This window comes from Triplophysa dalaica, chromosome 5 (assembly GCF_015846415.1).
Source record: "Triplophysa dalaica isolate WHDGS20190420 chromosome 5, ASM1584641v1, whole genome shotgun sequence".
NCBI classification, from domain to species: Eukaryota; Metazoa; Chordata; class Actinopteri; order Cypriniformes; family Nemacheilidae; genus Triplophysa; species Triplophysa dalaica.
Window position 1 is genome coordinate 10,225,120 of NC_079546.1, and position 22,912 is coordinate 10,248,031.

Below are 22,912 nucleotides of genomic sequence, written 5' to 3' on the forward strand. Positions count from 1 at the left end.
CCGCCCTTTCTCCCTGAGAGGAGGAAGGCGAGCGGGTACTAAACTATCTCAGCGACTGGCCTATCTTGGCACACTCGCGAGATCTGTTATGTACACAAAGGGACCTGGTGCTCCGGCACCTAGGTCGATTGGGACTCCAGGTCAACCAAGAGAGGGGCAAGCTCTCCCCAGTGCAGAGCGTCCTCTTTCTCGGTATGGAACTCAACTCTGTCACCATGTCGGCACACCTGTCCGCAGTTGTGCCCAACCAGTGTTGAACTGTCTGAAATGAACATTTTAGGCAGACAGCGGTCCCCCTGAAACAATTCAGAGGCTCCTGGGACACATGGCGTCCTCGCGGGCTAATACCCCTCGAGTTGATGCACATGACACCGCTCCAACACTGGTTTCAGAGTCGAGTTCCGAGGAGAGCGTGGCACACCGGCAGCAGGCGCATGGTGATGCCGCCCTGCTGCCGACGCACCATAACCCCTAGTCTTTATGACTTTTTCGACGGACTCAGGTCCCTCTGAGCAGGTTATGAGGCAGGTCGTGGTGACGACTGAAGTCTCCCTGCAGGGGTGCGGTGTAGTGTGCAACGGGCACGCAGGTGGGGTGTTGGACGAACCCCCGCCTGCGCTGGCATATCAATTGCCAAGAGTTGTGGGCTATGCTACTTGCACTGAGCAGGCTACGGCCTCTCGTGCGAGACATACACGTGCTGTTCCGAGGACAGCACTATAGCTGTAGCGAATACAGATCGTCAGGGTGGCGTTCGCACACAGCAGCTAAACACAACTTGCTCGACGCCTCCTCCGGTGGAGTCAACAGGTGACTCGTTCCCTGCAGGCCACACACCCCGGGCAAACTGAACTAGACAGCCGACGTGCTTTCTCGCCAGTTTATGCCTCGTGGAGAGTGGCGACTCCACCCCCGTGCAGTCCAGCTCATTTGGAGGCTGTTCGGGTAGGCCCAGGTAAAACCTGTTCACCTCCCGTAACACCACCATTTGCCCGCTTGATAGTCCCTGCCCTCGGCACGGATATCCTTGCGCACAGCTGGCCGCGGGATGGGCGGAAGCACACCTTCCCCCCCCAGGAGCCTTCTTGTACAGACTCTGTGCAAGGTCAGGGAGCAGGAGCACCAAGTGTTATTGGTTACACCACACCGGTCTAACCGCACTTGGCCTCAGAGCCGATGCTCTGGATAGCGACTCCCCCTGAACCATTCCCCTGACAGAGGACCTGCTCTCTCAGGGGAAGGACACGTTCTGGCATCCCAGATCAGACCTCTGGAACACCCATGTCTGGTCTCTAGACGGGACGAGAAGATCCTAAGATGGCTACTCCCCCTATACGGCTGAGACCATCACCCAGGCTAGGGCCCCATCTACTAGGCGGTTACACGCCTCTAGACGGTGCCTCTTCTCGTCCTGGTGTCTTTCTCAACGAGAAAGACCCACTGAGGTGCTTGATCAGGATTGTGTTCCCCTCCTCACGAGACTGGAGACTAACATCTCCCTTCCACACTGAAAGTGTATGTAGTCGCTATTGCCACTCATCACGACTCAGTCGGTGGAAAGTTTCTAGGGCAACACGACCTGGTCACCAGGTTCCTAAGCAGCGAGAGGGCGGAATCCGCCTCATCTCCGCTCCATACCCTCTTGGGACCCTAAGTGGTCCTGGGGAGCCTCAGGGCCCCCCAAAGAGCCCCTCGGAGGTTCCGATCTTCCTCATAGAGTAAGACGGCCCTCCTGACGGCGCTCACTTCCTTCAAGAGGGTAGGGGACCACCGAGCATCCTCCGTGTCCCTGGATTGCCTTAAACTCGGCCCTGGAAACTCTCACGTTATCTTGAGACCCAGGCCCGGATGCGTGCCCAAGAAGTTCCCACTACTCCCTCCGGGGCCAAGTGGTGAACTTGCAGGCGCTCCCCATAGGGGAGGAAGACCCAACCCGATTAGTGTTGTGTCCAGTACGTACTGGACCGCACGCAGAGCTCTGAAGCTCTGACCAGCTCCGTGTCTGTTGGAGGACAGCAGAAGGGGAAGGCTGTCTCCAAACAGAGGCTGGCGCACTGGGTCGTGGACGCCGTTACGACGACATTCCGATCTCAGAATCTCCCATGCCCATTGGCAGTGAGGGCTCACTCCACACGGAGTTTAGCCACCTCCTGGACACTGGCAGAAGCGCCTCTCTAGCAGACATCTGTAGAGCTGCGGGTTGGGCTATGCCCAAACACCTTCGCAAGGGTTAACAACCTTCGCGTAAACCCGGTGTCAGCCCACGTCCTGCGTGGCGACATGTAGGACTGGCATCCGGGGGGGCGTATGCCTGCGAAAGCACCTTTCCACCCTCTAACAGGTTGGGTCAGTGTGCTATTTACCTTTTCTTCTTACCCGAACACATCGCTAAGAAACTGGTACCTCACCAGCCTCCCTTCTTACCCAGACACTGGTTAAGAATAGGCATTCCATCCATCACCAAACAAGCACCCCCTGGGGGCTGGCTGGGCAGAGCAGCCTTCCCCCTTAGGCCGGGATACCATGTGAGCTATCACAGATAGCTCTAACCGGACCTAGTGCTACCGGACGTCTGTAACACCCCCTCCGTGGGCTGTTCCGTCTGATGTATCCTCATGAGAATGGTTCCCACTCCTGGTAACCCATGAGCTTCCCCAGGTGGGCCTCCACCTCGCGGTTAACTACTCAGTCCGCACGTTCCATGCGTTCTCCTCCAAGGACGAGACCATACCTATATCCACCATATTCCTCCCCACGGGTAGGAGGTGGCCTCTGTAGCGCTTCTCTGATTAAGAGTCGCGCTTACCCGGTGTAAACTGATCTGGACGGCCTCTCGCCTATAGAGAGCTAAGGCCCCGTCCGTGAAAGTTACCGGTCAGGGCTGTACCCATCTTTCTCCAAGAAAGCTCTGGAACCCCCCGACCACCACACTGGAAGGTTACAGTCTCACGAAAGCTTCGAGATGACACGCCCAGGCTTGTTACCGTCGCTTCGCTAGAGATTGTGACGCGATACAGCGTTGTGGCGTTTTCCATAGGCAACCCCATCTGTCGTTCTCGACACAACGTCGAGAGACCGACAGAAAGGGAACGTCTTGGTTACGTATGTAACCTCAGTTCCCTGATGGAGGGAACGAGACGTTGTGTCCCTTATGCCACGAACACGTATCGTATTCTGCTGCAGTTTGAGAGGTCTCAGGCTCTTCAGAACAAAGGTAAGTGAATGCTGCACGCCGGCCTCCTTTTATACCGGATTTCCGGGGGCGGAGCCCGGCATGCAAATTGCATTCGCCAAATTTCATTGGCCTTTTCTATAGTAGTCAGAGTTGATTGGTTCTCAAGGGCGAACCCCATCTGTCGTTCTCGACACAACGTCTCGTTCCCTCCATCAGGGAACTGAGGTTACATACGTAACCAAGACGTTAATTTGTCAAAAAAAATCTCTTTTGTTTTCAGAGATATTTATGGATGTAGTACACATACATTGTTGAACATTTTTAGATACATTTATTATTATATACATATATGGGTCAAAGAAAAAGGGTAATTTTCCCCATATTTACAGAAGAGCCTACTAAAATGCAATTCAGTGTTACAATATGCATATTTACAACAAAAATCAATTTATGACATATTTAAAGACTAATTACTTTCACCCTAAATGCTTATTAGTTGAAAAAAAAATTAATAAAAAATTAATTTAATTTGCCACTATCCTAGGTTTTGCCCATTTGTCAATGGGAATTACTTAAAACAAAATTAAATGTAATATGCTCCTTTATTTGTTTAATTTTTTATATTGTTTATCAATGTTTTTACATTAAAAATGTTATTTTGTACATAAATATTGTGTGACACTGAATGAGAATGTTACATTATTTCTACCAAATTTTGACATTTTCTCCAAAAACTAAAAAAGTGGACATTTTACTTACATTTAATGTGCTTTCTATAGACATAAAATCCTTTTGGTAAATTTATTTTGATGGGGACATCTTAACGTCTTTAAACAATATATAATTAAAATTATATTTATGTCTGTTGAACTTCAACAAAATCAAACCTCAGGAGTGACAAAGTCATCCATCAGCAATGTGAAGTTCTGACAGCATGACAAGACACATGAAAACTGTAATAAAAATCACACACAAATATACAAATATACAAATCGTTTTTGGATTTCCCTAAAAACATGTATAAATAATATTGTTGTATTGCTTAAAAGTGAATATAAATTAGTTTTCTTTACGTTATTTGAGGTCTGAAATATACAGAGCAATGAGCATCTTTTCTATTTTTAACTGTTTCTCCAGTTTTCAATTTCTGGAAATAAAAATTTGGCAGAAATATCGTTAGTAGTTCACAGAATAAAACAAATATGATTATTTTACCAAAACAAATACCTGAAAATAGTATATTCAGAAAAACTAATATGGTGCTTTGAAATGGTCTCTCTGCGTGGCCGTACATTTTATATACGTATTGGCTATTATATATATAGCCAGTGTATAGTATATATTTATTTATTACTTCATTTTGTCCATTTTAAACTTGCATTAGTTAACAATGTGCATCTATGAAGCTTCCTCTAGAGTATTTTCATGTGTATGTATATCTTAACTGCAATGCAATCTCCTACATCCGCATGTTGAAATTGTCTGACTCAAAGCCTTGTGTTACACTATGGAAAGTTGGCATTACAGCACAATGATGCCCAGCACATATTATAACAATTCCATTGCCAGTCAGTAATGAAAACAGACATGTATTTTTTTGCTATATGTTAAGCTAGTGTCTTTGATACTTTCAAACTTTTAAATTGAATAATAGTTTATAGTAGCATACATTATAATAGAAATGTATTTCAGTTGTGTGCTGAGTTCTTTTCATGAGTGTCTCCTTTATACTCACTTATTTATGCACAGTTATAAACTGTGCATTTATGGTTGTAAAAACGTCACAGTTTAAATACCTCTTAAAATAAAACATTAAGTTGTGGAGCGTTTAGTCTCTTATGGTCTTTTAGCTGTTAAAGCTGCAAACCTGTCTTGATTAAAAAAAATCAGTTAAACTAAGAGTATTGTATATTAAAACATATTCAAAAATGTGTCTCTACCTTACCGTAATTTACAATGATAAGCTTAGTCATCATTTGAAGTTTAGCTGTCGGGTACGATTTTGTGGAAAATATGTTCATTTGACCACATTTGACTTCAACCCACACAAAGATAAGGGTGGCGATACGGAAGTTACCAAATGCACCATTAAAGTCCAGTGTATTAAATGTAACTGCATATAGTGGTAAGGTTGCGAATTGCAACCAACGGCTCATTCCACCCTTTCAAAGCATTACGGATGCTGACAGAGCAAAAAGATGTTTTCAAGTTTCCTTTTTTTAATGAAGTAGATAACGTATGTACGAAACGCGCGCTGTAGAGCAGTTTGCCCATTTAGGGCTACTTTAAACAATATGGCAAATTCCATGCAAGGGGACCCGCAGTGGCTTCAATATGTAAGGTCTTTATACACCTCTGGAGACATAGTTATGTAAATTATATTGCATTTCTGTCAATAGAGACTGCAAAAGATTACACGTTGGACCTTTAACATGTTAAAACTGCTCTCGTCTAGCATCTTTGTGTGTTTTTTGGTTTAGACATTATTTTTGTTGGCTTGTGTTTTTCACACACTATATTCCAGCATTAATATATCAACATTTAATATGTTGTCATCCCAGATTCTCAAACCACAAACCAAAATGCTCTCTCTAAGGACACATCCCTAGAGTTTGGCAGGATTTCCCATGTTTCTCTGTGGTAGATGGAGCACCAGCTCGCTACACGTGAAGAGATTTATCAGCAGATGCTTGACACTCCAGAGACCTTTGCAGAGAGACAGATTTCAAAATGACGGACTACATAGCATTCGCATTTCAGCACTTATCAAATGTAACCTTTGTTACATCCACGCAAGTCACTTTATTGAAAGGCTACTCTTTCAGCTGCCTAAAGAGCCTCTCTTTAAAGTGAATTGTCTAATTTGTTTACAATAAATACTTAACTCCTATCCAATTTTAATGTGCAAAGACATTTGAAAGCATTTCAGAGGTGGCACCCTTTAAAAAAAAATTGCTTTCATGTTCCTTATTATACATGTCTGAATCAACCTGAATGCATTAGGTTGCTTTAATGGAAATACTTTGAGGGTCATACAGTAGAGCTGCAGTTTAAGTTTTAAAGTTGCAATAGTGCTTGATCGCATTTTTTGCTTTTTCTTGTTTCCTTTTTACATATATGTTCTGATTCAAATAATACCTTTAAAAGCTGAGAAGCAATAAAACACATTCAGGGCTCTTGGGCAAATGGTCCCATTGGCTAATCCCTTGAGATCAAATAAACATGCGTGGGCTGATATCCCTTTGAAAAGGCTTGTAAACTAAAACTATGCTGAGTGGTGAATGACCAGGAGATGGACTTTTGACCATTGTCAATGAAGCTGTGGTGTTTAGTTATGGTCTGTAAAGCATAATAGAAGACAGCAGTAGAACTGTGGGAAATGGCGCAGGTATCGCTTTTGCAATATAATTGTATAAAAATATATTAAATTCGCACGATATATTCCATGACATTATGTAAAAAACAGTATTTATATATCAAACAATTAAAAACATCAAATAAATAACTTCAAATCATGGAAATTATCAACTAAATATATACAGTTATTCTAGTCCTTTTTATAATTTTTGCACATACATGGTTTTAAAAATATAAATAAATGTTATTAATAAAAGTTAATAAATAATATTTGGATGAGCAACCATAGTGTTAAAAAAAGGGGAAGATGTTCACTATAGATCGGACATTGTGGCATTGCAGAAGATCATCACCTCTGTCAAAGATTGTGAGATTTATGACACAATTTTCTGCCTACAGGCCATAACCTTTCACAACATGGTAAGACGATGAAGTTTTAACCCTTTACATTGCATAAGTGTAAAAAATGAGAGCCATTTCTTGGCAGTTACCAGCTTCAGCATTTCATATACCTTAGATAAAAATACCTTTTGCAATTATTCCTTTTTTCTACAAATCAGTTTTTGAATGCCATGACCTGTTACCATGACAACCGAAATAATTTCATGATGCTTTTTTAAAGCAAGCTTTAAGCAAGTGATTGAATTCTGACCCTGTTCCAAACTGCACTTCTACAAAGTTCATACTCTTGTATAACACCATTTTATCTGCCTGAAGAGCAACATGAGCCGTCAACAACTCGCAGCCCTCAACGAAACATCTCACACTGATGTTGGGCAAAAATGTCAGAGGACATGTAAGACATCAGAAAACCTTTCATGTGTTTTTTTGGATTTAAGATAAATGGGTCTTAGGGCTATTTTTACTTTACATGTGTGAGCTTTTCAAAGTAATTTTGACTGCACACATTCCGTGCTATTTTTACTGGGCATGAAAACCAGAATCTCTTTACAGTATCCAGGGATTCTAAGTGTGTAAGACAACCATTTTCACTTGATTATAGTTTGTGATTAGTTTTTTATTTGGTATTTTCTGTTGTAAATTAAATTTAACACAAAACAATACACAAATGTAAAAGTGAATAAAAAGTCTTGGTTGTAACTAAGGTAGAACACAAATACACAATATACTCAACATGCTTGGAAAATACAATATACCTAATAATGTGTTATTATTAAAAAAAAGAAAGTACTTCAAGCAGCTTACGCTGAAGAGACAGTTGTTGAATGTTTTAAAGTATCTGTATGAATCTATGAAATATATCAATTAAAAATGTAATGTACGATATGGGTTTTTTTATCCAAGAATTCAAGTCTCCACTGCAAAGAAATACAGATAAAATGTTTTTTTTATTAAAAGTTTTTGTTGATTAAATGTTTTTGTTATTGCTTTAATATATTTTAGGCAACATACAAAATGTGTATCAAGGGCACTGTCATGTAAAGTGTGCCCTTTCTTTTTCACACAAGCCCCTGTGGTACTGAAGGCCCATTGAAATGAGCTTGATACCCTGCAACAGCTAAGCGATGGATAGTATTTCACATTCTATATTTAAGTCCTCTGACTTGTGTCACATGGCTATTTAAATGCCAACAGTCTTACTGTCAAAACACAGCACACAGCAACATGATGGACCTGTTCGAGACCAACACATATTTTTTCAACGATTTACGTTATCTTGAAGGGGACCATGGGACCCTGGATATGCCTGGCGTGTCGCCGCTCTACGAAGAGAACGACAGCCCTTTATCGCCGGGACCAGATCCTGTCCCGTCCGAAACTGGATGCGAGAGTAGTGGAGAAGAGCACGTCCTTGCGCCGCCAGGGCTTCAGGCGCACTGCGAGGGTCGGTGCCTTATGTGGGCTTGCAAGATCTGCAAAAGAAAGTCTGCACCGACAGACAGGAGAAAAGCCGCAACTCTGAGAGAAAGAAGGCGGCTCAAAAAGATCAACGAAGCGTTTGACGCGTTAAAGAAAAAGACGGTACCCAATCCGAACCAGAGGCTACCCAAAGTTGAGATTTTACGCAGCGCGATAAACTACATTGAGAAACTGCAAGACCTGTTGCACACGCTGGACGAACAAGATCAAAACTCTGTCAGTGACCCTTATACATACATCGTCAAAGAAAATCATGTAAGATTAGAACATAATCTAAAGCAAACCGATACAAAAAGATCCATGCGCTCTGACAGCTGGACCCACGTGGTGCCCATACTGTACTTGAAAGTTTATTGATTTTTAATTATGCATGAATAACGACGGTGACATTTGTTGTTTTTCGATCACGTTTGCATGTCCAGGTGGCTCCTAGTGAGTGTCATTGGAAAAAGACCTGCCAAAGCTGGCAGGAGAGTCCAGATCATTCAAATTCCCATACGGCCAGTCACAGAGAAGGTTGGTAAAGAAGTTGAACAAAACTAACTTTCAATATCAATTTTAGAGTCAAATAAACTTTTAGTAAGAGCAGGTTATGTCTATCCATCAATGTTTCGTGCGCTGACCCACTGCGTAATGGCCTGTTGGTAATTCTCTGTGCGTAATGGTCTGTTTCCAGGAGGCGCAGTGGAGTCTTCGGCATCCAGCAGCCTTCTTCGGCTCTCGTCGATTGTTGACAGTATTGACAGTATTTCCAAGGAGGACACGAAAGCTCTACCGAATCAGAAAAGCGAAGCTTAAACACTATTTTACATTTCCGACTTTTTATTTATTTCCACGCGCTAGTATTGAATGTGATAGATGACACTTTGCAATGACTTTCATCCGTACGCCAATAACAACAACACTGCTGTGTGAACATTCGTATACAGGTTTCAAAATTATTATTCAAAATTATTATTGATGAAAGTTAACAATGTATTCTGTCTATTATCTTTATTATTTCAACCATTCGTTTGACACTTCCAGGCTTTTTCCATGATCATCTGAATTTTTCCTTGAATTTATATGGTCTTCCTAAACTGCATATGTAAATATTTTGTAATATATTGCTGTTACTTAAATTATTTTATAAATTATAAAGAGGAAAATACCTTTGAGAGCACTTGACCATTGCCGGATATCTATCCAACATTAAACTGGAAATTGTACAATTCAAAGATGTACTCTGTTATTTTGTTATTTATATTTCACTAGTTTTATTGAATTTTTATAATTTTATTATAATAAATACAAATGCAGTGTTTCTGTATGATTTATTTAAAATTACAATGTTAAATATTTCCTGATTTTGAGATATGCAATTGAGACAAAATATTCAACAACTAAAGAGATTTGGCTAATTTCGAACTTGTTTAGCATTCATGTAATATCATCCTAGCCCTGGGAAAGCTAGCATAGCTCGGAATGCTGTCCAGCCATCAAATGCCCTCATCAAACCCATTGAATAAGAAGCCCTCCGTATCACCAGCCTTGACCAGTTGAGCTAACAGCTCTTCCAGATTTACGAGTATTAACACAGTGTAAAATATGACTGGCCTTGAAATAGCCTCAGCCTGTTAGTTCCAGCTGGCAGAGCAGGACACAGGGCTGGCTGCAACGAATTTAGTCCCCTCCGAACAACCAATATCTATTTTGCCTCACGATTATAAGTAGAAGTTCGGTCAGGGGAAAATGTTGCGACATGACAGCTATCATACCATTTCGAGCTGTGAGGGTTTTCCTCTGGAATAAGCATTAGGTTGCATTGCTAGAGATTTAAGTAGCATCATGCCATGATGAATTTGCCTACTTGCTTGGGTGCTCGGGTCTGCGTGGGTTTCTGTGTGCAGTTGCGACTGCTACCGTCTGGCAATTATCCAGTGGTGGGGTTGATTTGTTGGTGTTCCCAAGTTGCACTGCAGCGTTTCCATCTTGCACAGCATGCTATCTGTCAGGACTAACTCTGTGATCTTTCCATTTAACACACTAGCACCTTTGACCTCATCACACACGCAAGTAAAATATGTACTCAAACTCTTGAAATGACCAGTGACCTACACAGTGCACATCTGGGAAACTATCCAAAGGGCGATCTGGTATATTTGATATAGACCTTAAAGCAAATATTACCAATGCTGACTACATCATGACAATATTTTTAACTGGAAATTGAAACATGGATAAAAGGTTTGAATTTGTATGAAGAAAATGTATGCCTTATTATATTCAATACGAGGGCCCGGTTTCACAGACTAAAATGAATTTTGAGCTGTCTTAACTGAAAATAACTTGCCCTGACATATCTTAAAATATGTCAGTGTCATTGTTTTGTGTCAAGAGGCAGTAATGTTCTTTTTCTACGGCATTTAAATAAAAGTGACTTAAATAGCCTAAATTAACTAAGGCATAGTCCTGGCTTGGGCTAAGCCTTGTCTGTGAAACCAGGCCTTTGTTTCCCAGACAGAGTTTAAGCTTATAGGCCCAGACATGTTTGATCAACGTTTGAGCTTAACCGAAAACAACTTGCACTGACATATTTTAAAATATATCAGTGTCGTTTTTGTCTCAAGTAAAGTTTTTTTCTTAAACATGGTGATAAAAAAGCCTAATTGTCCTTATTTAACTACTTAATTCTGTCTTAATCTTAACCCTATATGGCCTTTTTTAATGTACATTGAAAATGTAAATTTGGGACATGAACTTATTTTTACAAAATTTCAGATTTCCTTGCTTTTTGTAAATATTGCCAGCACAATCTCTAGAAGAACATGCATCATTAGGTTTTGCACCTAACCTAAAAATAAAAACTGTCATTGAACCAAAATTCAACAAACTAAATGAAAATGATAAGAATTACTATAATATGTCAATTTCTTAATTAAACTTTATAAAACCTTTATAATGGGGCTACATCACAGTTTCATTTCACGGCTGCCGTGACCGTTTCCAGTAACATTATTTTCACAATATCTATTTTAATGCTATCACTCAAATTCATCTTTAATTTAGTTAATTTTATGTTTCACTTTTTTGGCCAACAAATCACACTTAAAATTTGAGTGTAAGGATTAGATGCAACCATTGTGACTCTTAGGGCATACCTTTAAACTGATCTGCTAAATTATTTTAAATGTTAACATGTGTGCAGATTTAACACAATAGCGATGGTTTTAATATCAAGATTATTGACAATACTGTGTCAATACTGTGACCCCTATCTCATTATATCATTTTTATTTAAAAGCATATTAAAATTGAACGCTTCACACTAAAGGCATTCCTTTTGTTTCTGTTTATTCAGTGTTTTATCTAAACAAACAGTAATTAAAGACTATATCAGCATAATTGTTTGATACACCTTACGATAATGGAATTAATACTTCAGTCAGTGTAAACAAAGTTAAATCTGCTGTTTGGCGACTGCACATTTTGGGCGATTGTCTGATAAATTGAGATTAAGAGCAGGACACTTCAAAGCAGCGCTCTCCTCTCAAAGAGCCAGACTGTAACCAGATAGCTCTGTCTACACTGTTGTTTTAATAGGATCTCAAATGTAGAGAGGGTGGGATTTTATGAGGTTTTCTCTCACTCAGGATGCCTGCATTGCTCTTTCAGCATGATCAAAATTACATTCGAAAGCTCTTGACAGATTCATTACACAATTTGCATCAGAACATACTCTGAAATGCATAATGAGTACAAATCGGACATTCGTTATTATTACCCATCCATCTGAAGCACAATGAAGGTGATTATAACGTAAATTCTTCCTGGATTCATTTTAGAGGAAAATTTTACTTCCCGCAAGTCTTGCATGATTTGGAACAAGTTATACTTTTTAGAGAGGACACAGACTTTGGTACCTTGACAACTTAAAGCTGGGTTTAAAAAATTGTTGACATCACACTTGAGTTTACGGGGATTATTCTCTCATGAGATTAAAGCAGTATAGGAGACTCTATTTGCACCTCATTTCTGTAATAATAATGCAGTTTTTATGTATTTTATTTTCCATCTCACAAACAAAAAACCCTTTTCCATCAGTATTTTTTCGAGGTTAAAGTGATAAAATTTGACATTAAAGTGAGAGAAATTTTGAACAGGTGTTAAGGTACACCGCCAAGGCTAAAAAAAAAACTATGTAAAGGAAGAGAAAAGGAGATTTAGTGACACTTCTTTGGATATCAAGCATTGAGGCCTTTGTGATGACCGACATCACTGGAGCGGACGGAAAACTTCCTCTAGCTGCCAGACAAATGCTGTTGCCAATCACAAGATCTGATCATGTGATTAAATATGATACTGTTATTGCTGATGGAAAACATCCAACCAATGGCTGGTCTTGGCAGAAGAAGGATGTAATGAAAAACAGGAGGATTGACTAAAATGACGAATGATAAGGTTCTCTATTCTTCGTTTCTTCAAAGATTTTTTTATTCAGTATAACAAAATTATTGCACAATATTGAGGAGAACTTTTCTCCAAAAGAAAAAGGTGTCCAAATTGTGTCTTGTAAGTGTTAAAAAGAGCAATACTACATCAATACTAATGATTTTTTTTTAAATGATTTATAAAATTTGTATAAGATTATATATAGTAAAGCAATCATTAAACAAACATTAAATAATAGCAATTGATTTTAGCCGTATACATTTTTTTACATAAAATAACTTGCTCTGAACTAACATTTATGAAAACTATCAATGTTCTTAAAACAACTTTTTCAATTAAAATGTATTTATTATATAGTTTGCTCTTGAATGCATGCCAAACGTCTCTAATGACTAGTTCAGACTTGTTTCAAAAATGTAATATTTTAAATGTAATAGTTTATAGTTTAATAGTTTAAAATCGAAGAGGTTAGAATTGATAAAATAAGTAACTAAAAGAGCTTTTTTATACATAGCCTAACCACTGTTAAAATTACATATTTGTATTATTGGGGTTTGGGCTTTTTATGGTTACTGAGATGTAGCATCTATCAACATTCTATCTCCGATTTACCCATAATTGGTTAAATTGATTTAACAAAAGTGAAAGAATGTGTTGTTTTTTAAAGTTTTCTCATACTAGAAGCTTAAATTGAGAGGACCTGGTAAAGAAACATTAAAGCTCACCCCCTGCCCTACACTTAACACGGTCTCTGACCCCTGACAACAATCCTTAACGAAACCCCAAAGTTCCCCTGAGACAACACAATCTTCCCAAATCTCAGAGCAGGTTTTCTTGCTCTCTCAACACAGCCGTCTCGAGGACCGATGCGCTTTCGCCATATGCTTACGCAATCTGAGTTGGACTCAGTTATCGACTGCTGTCAGGTTTTCTCGTTGCCCACGTTGTTAACAGTCAATAGTCTTTGATCTGAACGACAGCTAAGCAGAATTGTCCCCGACCAATGTCTTCTTCAGCTGTGCGCAATACAAACTACACCGGCTCGTCATGTTTTCTTAGGTGCGCACTGTTCCCAGACACTGGAGAGGCCAAACGTTTTAGCACGTTGTGAGAAATATCCGCATTGTATCTTTATTAGCTGTCAACGCTGATTGCTTCAGTAATGACCTACAGCAATAGACGGAGATTTTAAAGCTCTTTTAATCCGTTTTTGTTCCAAACAACCGGTGACCTTATATGTCGCAGTTGTCTGTGCGCACCAATCAAGCAACTTAACTTGATCTTAAAATAAATAAAATAAAATGCTTACATACTTTCAAAAGAGTGTAATCATCCTGAAAGTAGTTTACATCATGCACCAGGATATGTACAGTAACATTCATGTCGAAATTGCCTTTACGCACCATTTGTTAACAGTTTAATTTGATCTAAACATAAAGAGTAAATCAATTCTGGTTAACAAAAACTGAAACTACATATAAGACTTTCCAATGTTATCGAAAAAATGCGTTTAGTGGAGTAGGAGATGTCCCTTGGGATAATCACCCTATAGTTTTATTATACTAAAAGTTTAGCAAACAATGTGTTTTGCGGATTGGTTATAATCTTTACCACAGTTTACCTCAAATACTATAGTTAATCTGTGGCTTATTTGGTTTTAATATGGTTTGAATGCAAACTAACCACAAAACTTTGGTGCTTTCAGTTAATTTTCGTAAATGGTATATTGATATTAAAGATATACCCTGAAAAGTGCACTATTATGCATAGATATTACGTTAAAATATAACCTTCAAATTTAAACACATTTATTTTATAAATGTATACAAAAGACAATGTGTAGCCTGAGCCTACCACTTACGCATTAATAAAATCGCGTGTTCATTTTAATTTGCTTTTTGCAGAATACTTTAACAAATTAATGTTTAAAAATCAAATATCCAAGCTTTCCAAAAAATATGAGGTCACAGTAACGGAACATACAATTATTCCACAGTAAAAAATGTAGACTTTAAAAGAATCCTGTTTAGTACATTTTACTCCTACGCAAAGTTTCATTTTCAGTGGACATTTTATGGATAATGACACGCATTTTCTAACATAGGTACACGCGATTGAATTTCACCTAAGAAACCCAATGAGATTCCGCCACACTGTCGTTAATGACCTACTTAGAGATTTAATGAGCTAAATAACACGTACACGCTGTCTGTGACACCTACACAGTCCGGATCTTAAGTTCTGGTGCTGTGAGTGTGCACGCGCGCGCTTCTGAAACGCAACACCGGCCCTTCCAGCTGGGCCGCATCTGCAACGCTGCTCTGTCCTCATGCGTAAAATTAGCCAGCAAACTCTTAAACATGAGTCATTCTTGACCACTTCGTTTTAAGGTAATAGAAATGACATTTATGTGTTTGGTTTTACCTTTCATTGGACCTTCACTTCTGGCAAACAGAGATTAAACTCATCTCTGCCTCGTGACGCTTTGAAGTTAAACCTTTTGGTGGCCTCGTCCATGTTTTACGTTCATATCTATGCATTTGGAATAGGCATAATCATATCCAAAGCTACTTATAGTGCATTTGATCTATATTTGAAATGTGTGTTTCCCAGGACTGAACCCGTGCAATGCTAACACTATCCGTTTTATTCTTTTTTAAGATTCTTATATTCTTTTAAATGATATTAATAATAAATTCAAGGTTTTTTGGTAAACAAATGAGGGGTTACAGATACAAACGATATGTTCACATATATTCATATATATATATATATATATATATATATATATATATATATATATATATATATATATTTAGTTATATAATATGTACTGTTTTATATACTAATATAATATAATATTAATATTAATATATTAAGTATGCACACCTAATTGTAAAGAAAATGCAAGAAAAATCGACATGCTGTCTATACAAAAATGTTAATTGATGATAATTCCCTCTTGTAATGAGGATCCCGCAGCATAGCTGTTGAGCTGAGTGAGAAACCACCCCTTCACACAGATGTGGGAAACTCAGTAGGGTGTTGGGTTTGGGAGTTAGGGGGGTCGCTGAGCTCTGACTTGGCCAATGGGGCACGGTCATTAGGCTGACCAATGTAGGCCCCAGCCTCCACACAGGGCACTATAAGAGGGGCTGGATGGCAGCAGACAAATCACATCACTCAGAGGTCGCCCCTTTACCACAGAGCTCCTAAACATCTCTTTCCAACCATGGACGTATTCTCCACATCTCAGATCTTCTACGACAGCGCCTGCGCCTCATCCCCTGAAGATTTGGAGTTTGGGCCCGGAAGCGAGCTCACTGGATCTGAGGAGGACGAGCACATTCGGGCCCCCGGCGCCCCGCACCAGCCTGGTCACTGCTTGCAGTGGGCATGCAAAGCTTGTAAGCGCAAAGCCAGCACTGTGGATCGACGGAGGGCCGCCACCATGAGGGAACGTCGCAGGCTGAAGAAGGTGAACCACGCTTTTGAGGCTCTCCGGCGGTGCACCTCGGCTAACCCAAGCCAACGTCTTCCAAAAGTTGAGATCTTGAGGAACGCCATCCAGTACATCGAGAGCCTCCAGGAGCTGCTCCGAGAACAGGTGGAGAACTACTACAGCCTGCCTACGGGAAGCAGCTCCGAACCTTCTAGTCCGTCCTCCAGCTGTTCGGAGAGCATGGTAAATATTATGTTCACTTTAGCAATGTTTTTCACAGCGATGCTTTAGAAGAACCTTTTTTGGTTCCACAAAGAACCATTCTGTTTCTTACCTTTATTATAATCAGAAGAACCTTTTTTCCACAAAGAACCTTTTGTGAAACAGAAGCGTTCTTTGGATGTTAAAGGTTATTTCTGGAACCATTTAGACTAAAGATATTTTTCAATGGCATCGTAAAGCACCTTTATTTTTAAGAGTGTAGGGTCAAGAATGACAAAAAATATAACAGCTAAGGGTAGAAATGCACAGGAAAAGCTTTTTGAATGTAGATGTCGTGCCGTCTTTTGTGAACAAAGTCTGATGTCTTTCCATTTGCCCTTGGCTCCACACTTTTTCATCTTTATGTTTTTATCTCTATGGCACCCAGGGGATTCTATCCTTCAATATGAGTCAGGGCTGTCTCACACCCAGCATGGCAAAAATAAATTGCCATCCACATCTGTCTTCTGTTTTACACCGAGATATAAGCTTACTAGTTTATGTCAGTGCTCTTAAAATCGCCTTATTTCTAGTCAGGCGTGACATTCGGCTCCTCTGTGTTTAAAAGCGGTTTACTAAGCTAGCATTTTAGCTAATAGCTTAAATAAAAAGGCGTTGGTGTGGCTAGAGTCATTAAGGATTCACAGACATTTTTCTCTTTTTTTATTTGCAAAATTTTTCAAATTACTTATAAGGAAGGCCTAGTAAAGATGTTTGGTGAGGGAACCAAACACATATAAACAGAATATATTTAAATGACTGTATCTTTAAATTTGTTCATTATGTGGGTTCATTAAATGAACATTTACATGTTTTTAAATGAATGGCAAAGCAACCTGAACACATGAGGTTACACCAACAAGAATAATTTTTAAATGGTCAAGTTGACTAGAAATGTACCGTATATTCTACTTCTTTTAGTGTGAGGGGATGCATTTTTTCTTGTTATTAGTTGACAATCTCATTGACTTCTGAGATGTCGGTTCACAAGATATTCATTTCAAAATTTGGGTACCAGGGCTTAAGAATGAAAGCTACAGTAATGGCTTTCCCACTGGACTCTTAACAGCCCAATAAAGCCTCAGTAAATCCAGCCAACAGAGGCTGGCAGGAAAGATTCAGTCGTGCTGCATTCCTAACTGACTGCATGAGCTGCGCTGCTGCCAGGATTTTCTGCAGATTTACTCCGAGAAAGTGTCATCTTGCACAAACTGGTGTGCCTTCCACTGACTCAATCAATTCGCCATGCCTTGAGCCCAGCGTAGCGTAGGAGTTCCTCTCAGTCGCAAATGGGTCGGCCTATGGAAGGGAGAATCGCAGTTAAGGGCTGACCACGCGGCGCTGCTCGTTCGTTGCCCGTGGATCCAATGTGGTGCTTGTTTTCCGAACCATGCCTCACATGTATCTTGTCTAGCGTCTTAGGTTTGTCTGTACTGTTGAAATAATGTTTTGTGTTGTTTCTTTAGGTTGATTGCAACAGTCCTGTATGGCCACAGATGAATCCGAACTTTGGAATTAATTACAACTTTGATGCACAACATGGTAAGAAGATAATTAAGATTCAAACGCCTTAATATTAGGTCTGTGTCTCCCAATTGTGCTCATTGTAATATTCAGATTTATTATTTAATTTATTAAGCTGGATCGCTAAACATGTCCTGTTTCTTCTCTAAACCAGCTGGTGCTGTGGACAGAAGCCTCGGAGCATCTAGTTTGCAGTGTTTGTCCAGTATTGTAGACCGGCTGTCCTCAGTAGATGCTGTTGGAATGAGAAATATGGTTCTCTCACCGACTGGAAGTGATTCTCAATCCAGTTCTCCAGACAGTCCCGGCAACAGACCAGTCTACCACGTCCTGTGAGAGGGAACAAGATACTTCAACCTGTTAAGAACGTGGACCACACAGAAACTTAATGAATCCAAACTATCCACAGTATTCGCATACAGACTCTAGATCTTCTTCTTTAACCATGTCATCATGTCTGAAAACGTAGCATGATCACATTGACAGTGATTTTATTTATCGGTAGTAATCGCCATGGCTGTTTTTTAATACAAGCGTACTTAATGTTGTTTATTACCTACCGACTGTGTTGTAAATAAGATTGTATATAATGAATTTTAAATTACTATTGTATTCATGTCTTTTGTATCATATTTAATGAACATTTTTGCATAAATAATAAATCTCAAAAAGGTTGTATTTAATAGCTTTGTCGCCTTTTGACTCTAAGCGAAGAATAAAATGCTTTTGAGAGCGGTTTGAGGAGAGCAGTAGATCAACTTCCACGCCTGCAGCTTGCAGGACTCCATCACATGCCATTTGTCAGCTGCTAGAAAATTGCTGGAGAGAGCTGGTGGGCGTTGGAGAAAGACAGTTGATAGTGTGATGAGTTCTATGTTTAAGAGGGAGAGAGGAAATGACCCTGTTTGTTTAATGTAACAAATGTTACACATCATTCACACCTTCTTAATACCATTGTCATGAACAAATGGCCACATGCTGACACTTCAAGGTGCTGTTTGCATACTTGTGTGTGTGTTCCTAAATCCATGGTTTGCCTTAATTTCCCACAGTAAAGGAGAAAACTATTGTTTAGGAACTGCAGAATTTAGTATATGGTATACTAAACAAAACTTTAATAACAATAATGCTATAATACAACTATAGAGCATGTTCATAAAACTGCAGTTTTATATGATAATGATAAACTACTTTGATGTTAGGGAATCAACAAAAAAACCCTCTTAACCCTAGGATCTGAATAATACTTTTCATTCTTATTCCTGACATTTTTTCAAACACATTTTAAAGGCGTCTACACAGATGAGGAGCCCATTTTGTTTTTGCAAAGAGTCATGCAGTAATGCATTAGGGTATCTATGCTTTGACTAAGAGGTCTTCTCAATGCTTTAAGCGCAGCAATCCATGGATTCAATTTCAGTAAGCAATCCTGCCGCCCACCCGGCTATTACTTGAGATGTGGAATATGGCTAAAGCTCTACTATTATTCTTGAAACATTTCTAGGTTTGATTTATTTTGAACACTTAAGGATTTATAACCATCATGGGTTGATTAAAACACAGTCTCACTTTTTACTTCAGAAGGTCGGTTTCTGTGTAGAGACTTACATTAAAGTCACAAAGCTGCTTATAGGGCAAATAATACCCTTTACCCATCATTTAAAAGACATTACCAATATATGAGATGAGTTGTCAACCCAACAATAAATAGCATATTGCATGGCCTTCAGTTAAACAGATACCTTAAACGATTACACAATAACAGTTATGAAGTAACAAAAAATATACAAAAAATTACTGATTTGGCAAATTGTAATTAATAGATCGTATACAATTAGAACAAATAAAACACGCTCCAATTTGACTTTTTTTAAATAATTTGTCATGAGAACACACCCCAACATAAACATACTTTGTTGTGTTTGTGTAATGTTCTTTTATATGCTTCTATGGCTGTGTGTGCTTTAGTGTGTTTAGCTGAAAATTTGGCCGTTAATAACAAGGATTTTCATATGTTAGTGAAGTAGGTGTTTGATCCTAAATATGCATCTGTGTTTTCGGATTTACGGACTTCAATGGATAAAACCGTCGTGACGAGCATCCCTCATTAACAGATGATCTGCACTAACGAATACTGGCCACCAGAGAGCGGTATTTCCCCAAATCAATACAGGCAGCTGGTTGATTGTGTTGTGGAGTGTTCGTCTGGCAGTTGACTTGCCTTGTAAATACACTGCTATGCGTATGAAATACAAGCAGAACTCTTTCATTGCAGTAGTTAAATAGTTATTATTGAATAGCATCTACAGTCAAGCAAAGTGCTGTAGATCTACTGGTTCAAAAAAGCGATGGGCTAAACATTACATAACGATAGGGTAAAAATACGTCGTCATTTCTCAAGTAGGCCTATTTGTGCTAAGAAATAAAGTTACAGGACAGATGATGGATTTTATGAAGAATTCAGTGAAGAATCGTCACTGTGGTGTTGTGAGTAAGAATTTATATTTTTGCAACTGTTGATAAAAGAATTAGACGACGAAGCTTTCCGAATTTACGTTGGAAACGTCATTTATCTGGCAACCCATCGACACTTCACCTGTTAGTTGCCAAATCTGAGTTTGAACAAATTTAGCATACTGAAAAAAACAAATACACTACTGTATATAGCTTAGAGATGTTAAGCAGTTATATCATAGTAAAATGTTTTTGTGCTATAGAATAAAATAAATGATACCAAAAAATGGACCATTTAAAGGGGTCATATATGACACGGCTAAATCGAACATTATCAATTGTTTTAGATGTAATGCAATGTGTATATACCATTTAAGGTTAAAAAACGCTGTATTTTGCACATACCGTACATGTATGTATCATCTTTGACCCGCCTCTATGAAATGTGGAGATTTGTAACAAAGCTCATCACTCTGAAAAGTGAGGTGTGCTATGATTGACCTGTTAACCAGTGCGTATGATTGGTCGAATACTGCAAGCGTGTGACGGAAATGTAACGCCTCTTACCATATTTGGAACATCAGGTTTTTTTACGTGTCTAATACATGCATGGCAACTTATAACATACCGAATAGAAAAACTCATGTTCGTGCCATACGACTCCTTTAAATGTTGATCATTAATAGAAATGTCTGGTAACAATTTATGATGTTGTATTTGTTAACATTAGTTATTGCATAAGAAGAAATTGTAATTACACAAAGTTCCTTATATTTTGACCAGTGCTTTTTTATTTCATACTTGTCATGCTTGTTTCATTGGTTTATTTTAGGTTTTAATCCATTCATCCATTCTTGGAGTCAGTTTAGGGTATTCGGAGGACTGGAGCCTTTCTCAGCATCTCAGGCAGGATACACCCTGAATAGATGGTAGGATTAACATTTTCAAATATTAGATTAAATGGGTGTACTCAATAATGTTCCTCGCCATGATGCCCCCGTTGTATCCCATATCAATCAATTATTAGCTAGTAACATTTGATACCCAATTACACAGGTGGTTACCTTCAACAGACAGACTGATGATATGTCATGATGGGTGGCCAGCGAGGCAGATTTTAACAAGACCTCACAAAGAGCAATGAGCAAAGGAGCCAATGAAATATTTTAGAGCATATCATAACGTTCATATGTGATTTTCTTAAAAGAAACCTTATATTTCTACGTTTTCCATGACCACAGTTTTTTGTAATCATTCCTTGGGAGATAGCAGTCCAAACTTGAAGGTTTTAATGCAGTTGGTCTGTTTTGTCTAGTTCAAAGCAGTGCTGTGATAGAATACAAAGTGGCCTATTTAGCTGGGAGTACAAGTTCAAGATGTATAGCCCTCATTTAAAATTCACCAGACCTACAAATCTAGTGCGAAGTTGTTGTCAGGATTTTGCTCAGCCTTGTGGATTTTCAGACTGAGAATGTCAACATCAACAGTATTTATGTGCGCTACAAAGTTTGTTTACCTCTTTTGTAAAGATTTTGCACATCTGACATTTAACAACACTTCTGTTTAGTTTTAGCAGTCAACTATTATCATAGAATACAAAGTAAAATTATTCAACTAATTATACATGCCGTGTTAAGACAAATTTTCTAAAATTAAGTTATGTCATGAAAATGTTATGATAAAAGGGAATCGGGGTACAATCATGAAATAATCTTTAGTTCTTCGTTTCCAGAAACCAGAGTTTTGAAATGGCAAACCACATCATTCACAGCATACATTTAAGATTACAATCCATCCAAGTACTAGGAAATTCCAGCATTAATCTAACTGCCAGGCTCACATGGGTTGTTGGTTTATCAAGCAGTCCATTACATGCTTGATATGTGTAAAAGAATAGCACTTTATTTTTTATCTTTAGGGATTCAAAATTACAGCTACAGTGCTAGAGCGTGATTGCCAGGCTGTGATTGGTCAAAACTTGAGGACAAGTGCATGGGGATCTTTGTGCATTATACTTGTGTTTTATTTACATTAATATTCTTAAAGTCCCCCCTAGGTCGATAATTTTATCCCTTAAAACCAATCTTTGACATATTCAAATGTTTTTTCTTGTGGAATTTATTTTTCCTGTTTTAAAATAGCTTAAATGTAGCTCTAGACCACAGCTTCATTAACTATATGCAGACCCATGAATATGGATACTTCATTCAGTTGCTCTCGGCGGATGCAGACGCTGCTAAAACTGAAAGTGAAACTGAGACTGGACACATCGGTTTAGCGATGTGCCATCTTTGCATATTTATTCTTTAAACTGCTCATCCACAGGGGTCAAATGAGTTGATGTGGTTGGTTACAGGTTTATGACGTTATAAATTAACGTTTTATGA

General features: G+C 39.0%; 2 protein-coding genes across 2 annotated transcripts; both read left to right on the forward strand.

Moving 5' to 3' along the window:
- Window positions 1–8,149: 8,149 nt before the first annotated feature.
- Window positions 8,150–9,583, forward strand: myf6 (myogenic factor 6). The gene is made up of 3 exons (XM_056748932.1): window positions 8,150–8,668; window positions 8,836–8,929; window positions 9,090–9,583. Exons 1-3 carry the CDS (start codon window positions 8,159–8,161, stop codon window positions 9,209–9,211), a joined length of 726 nt encoding a protein of 241 aa, XP_056604910.1. The 5' UTR covers window positions 8,150–8,158; the 3' UTR covers window positions 9,212–9,583.
- Window positions 9,584–16,076: 6,493 nt separating this feature from the next.
- Window positions 16,077–18,513, forward strand: myf5 (myogenic factor 5). The gene is made up of 3 exons (XM_056748735.1): window positions 16,077–16,529; window positions 18,014–18,089; window positions 18,226–18,513. Exons 1-3 carry the CDS (start codon window positions 16,077–16,079, stop codon window positions 18,405–18,407), a joined length of 711 nt encoding a protein of 236 aa, XP_056604713.1. The 3' UTR covers window positions 18,408–18,513.
- The last annotated feature ends 4,399 nt before the right edge of the window (window positions 18,514–22,912 follow it).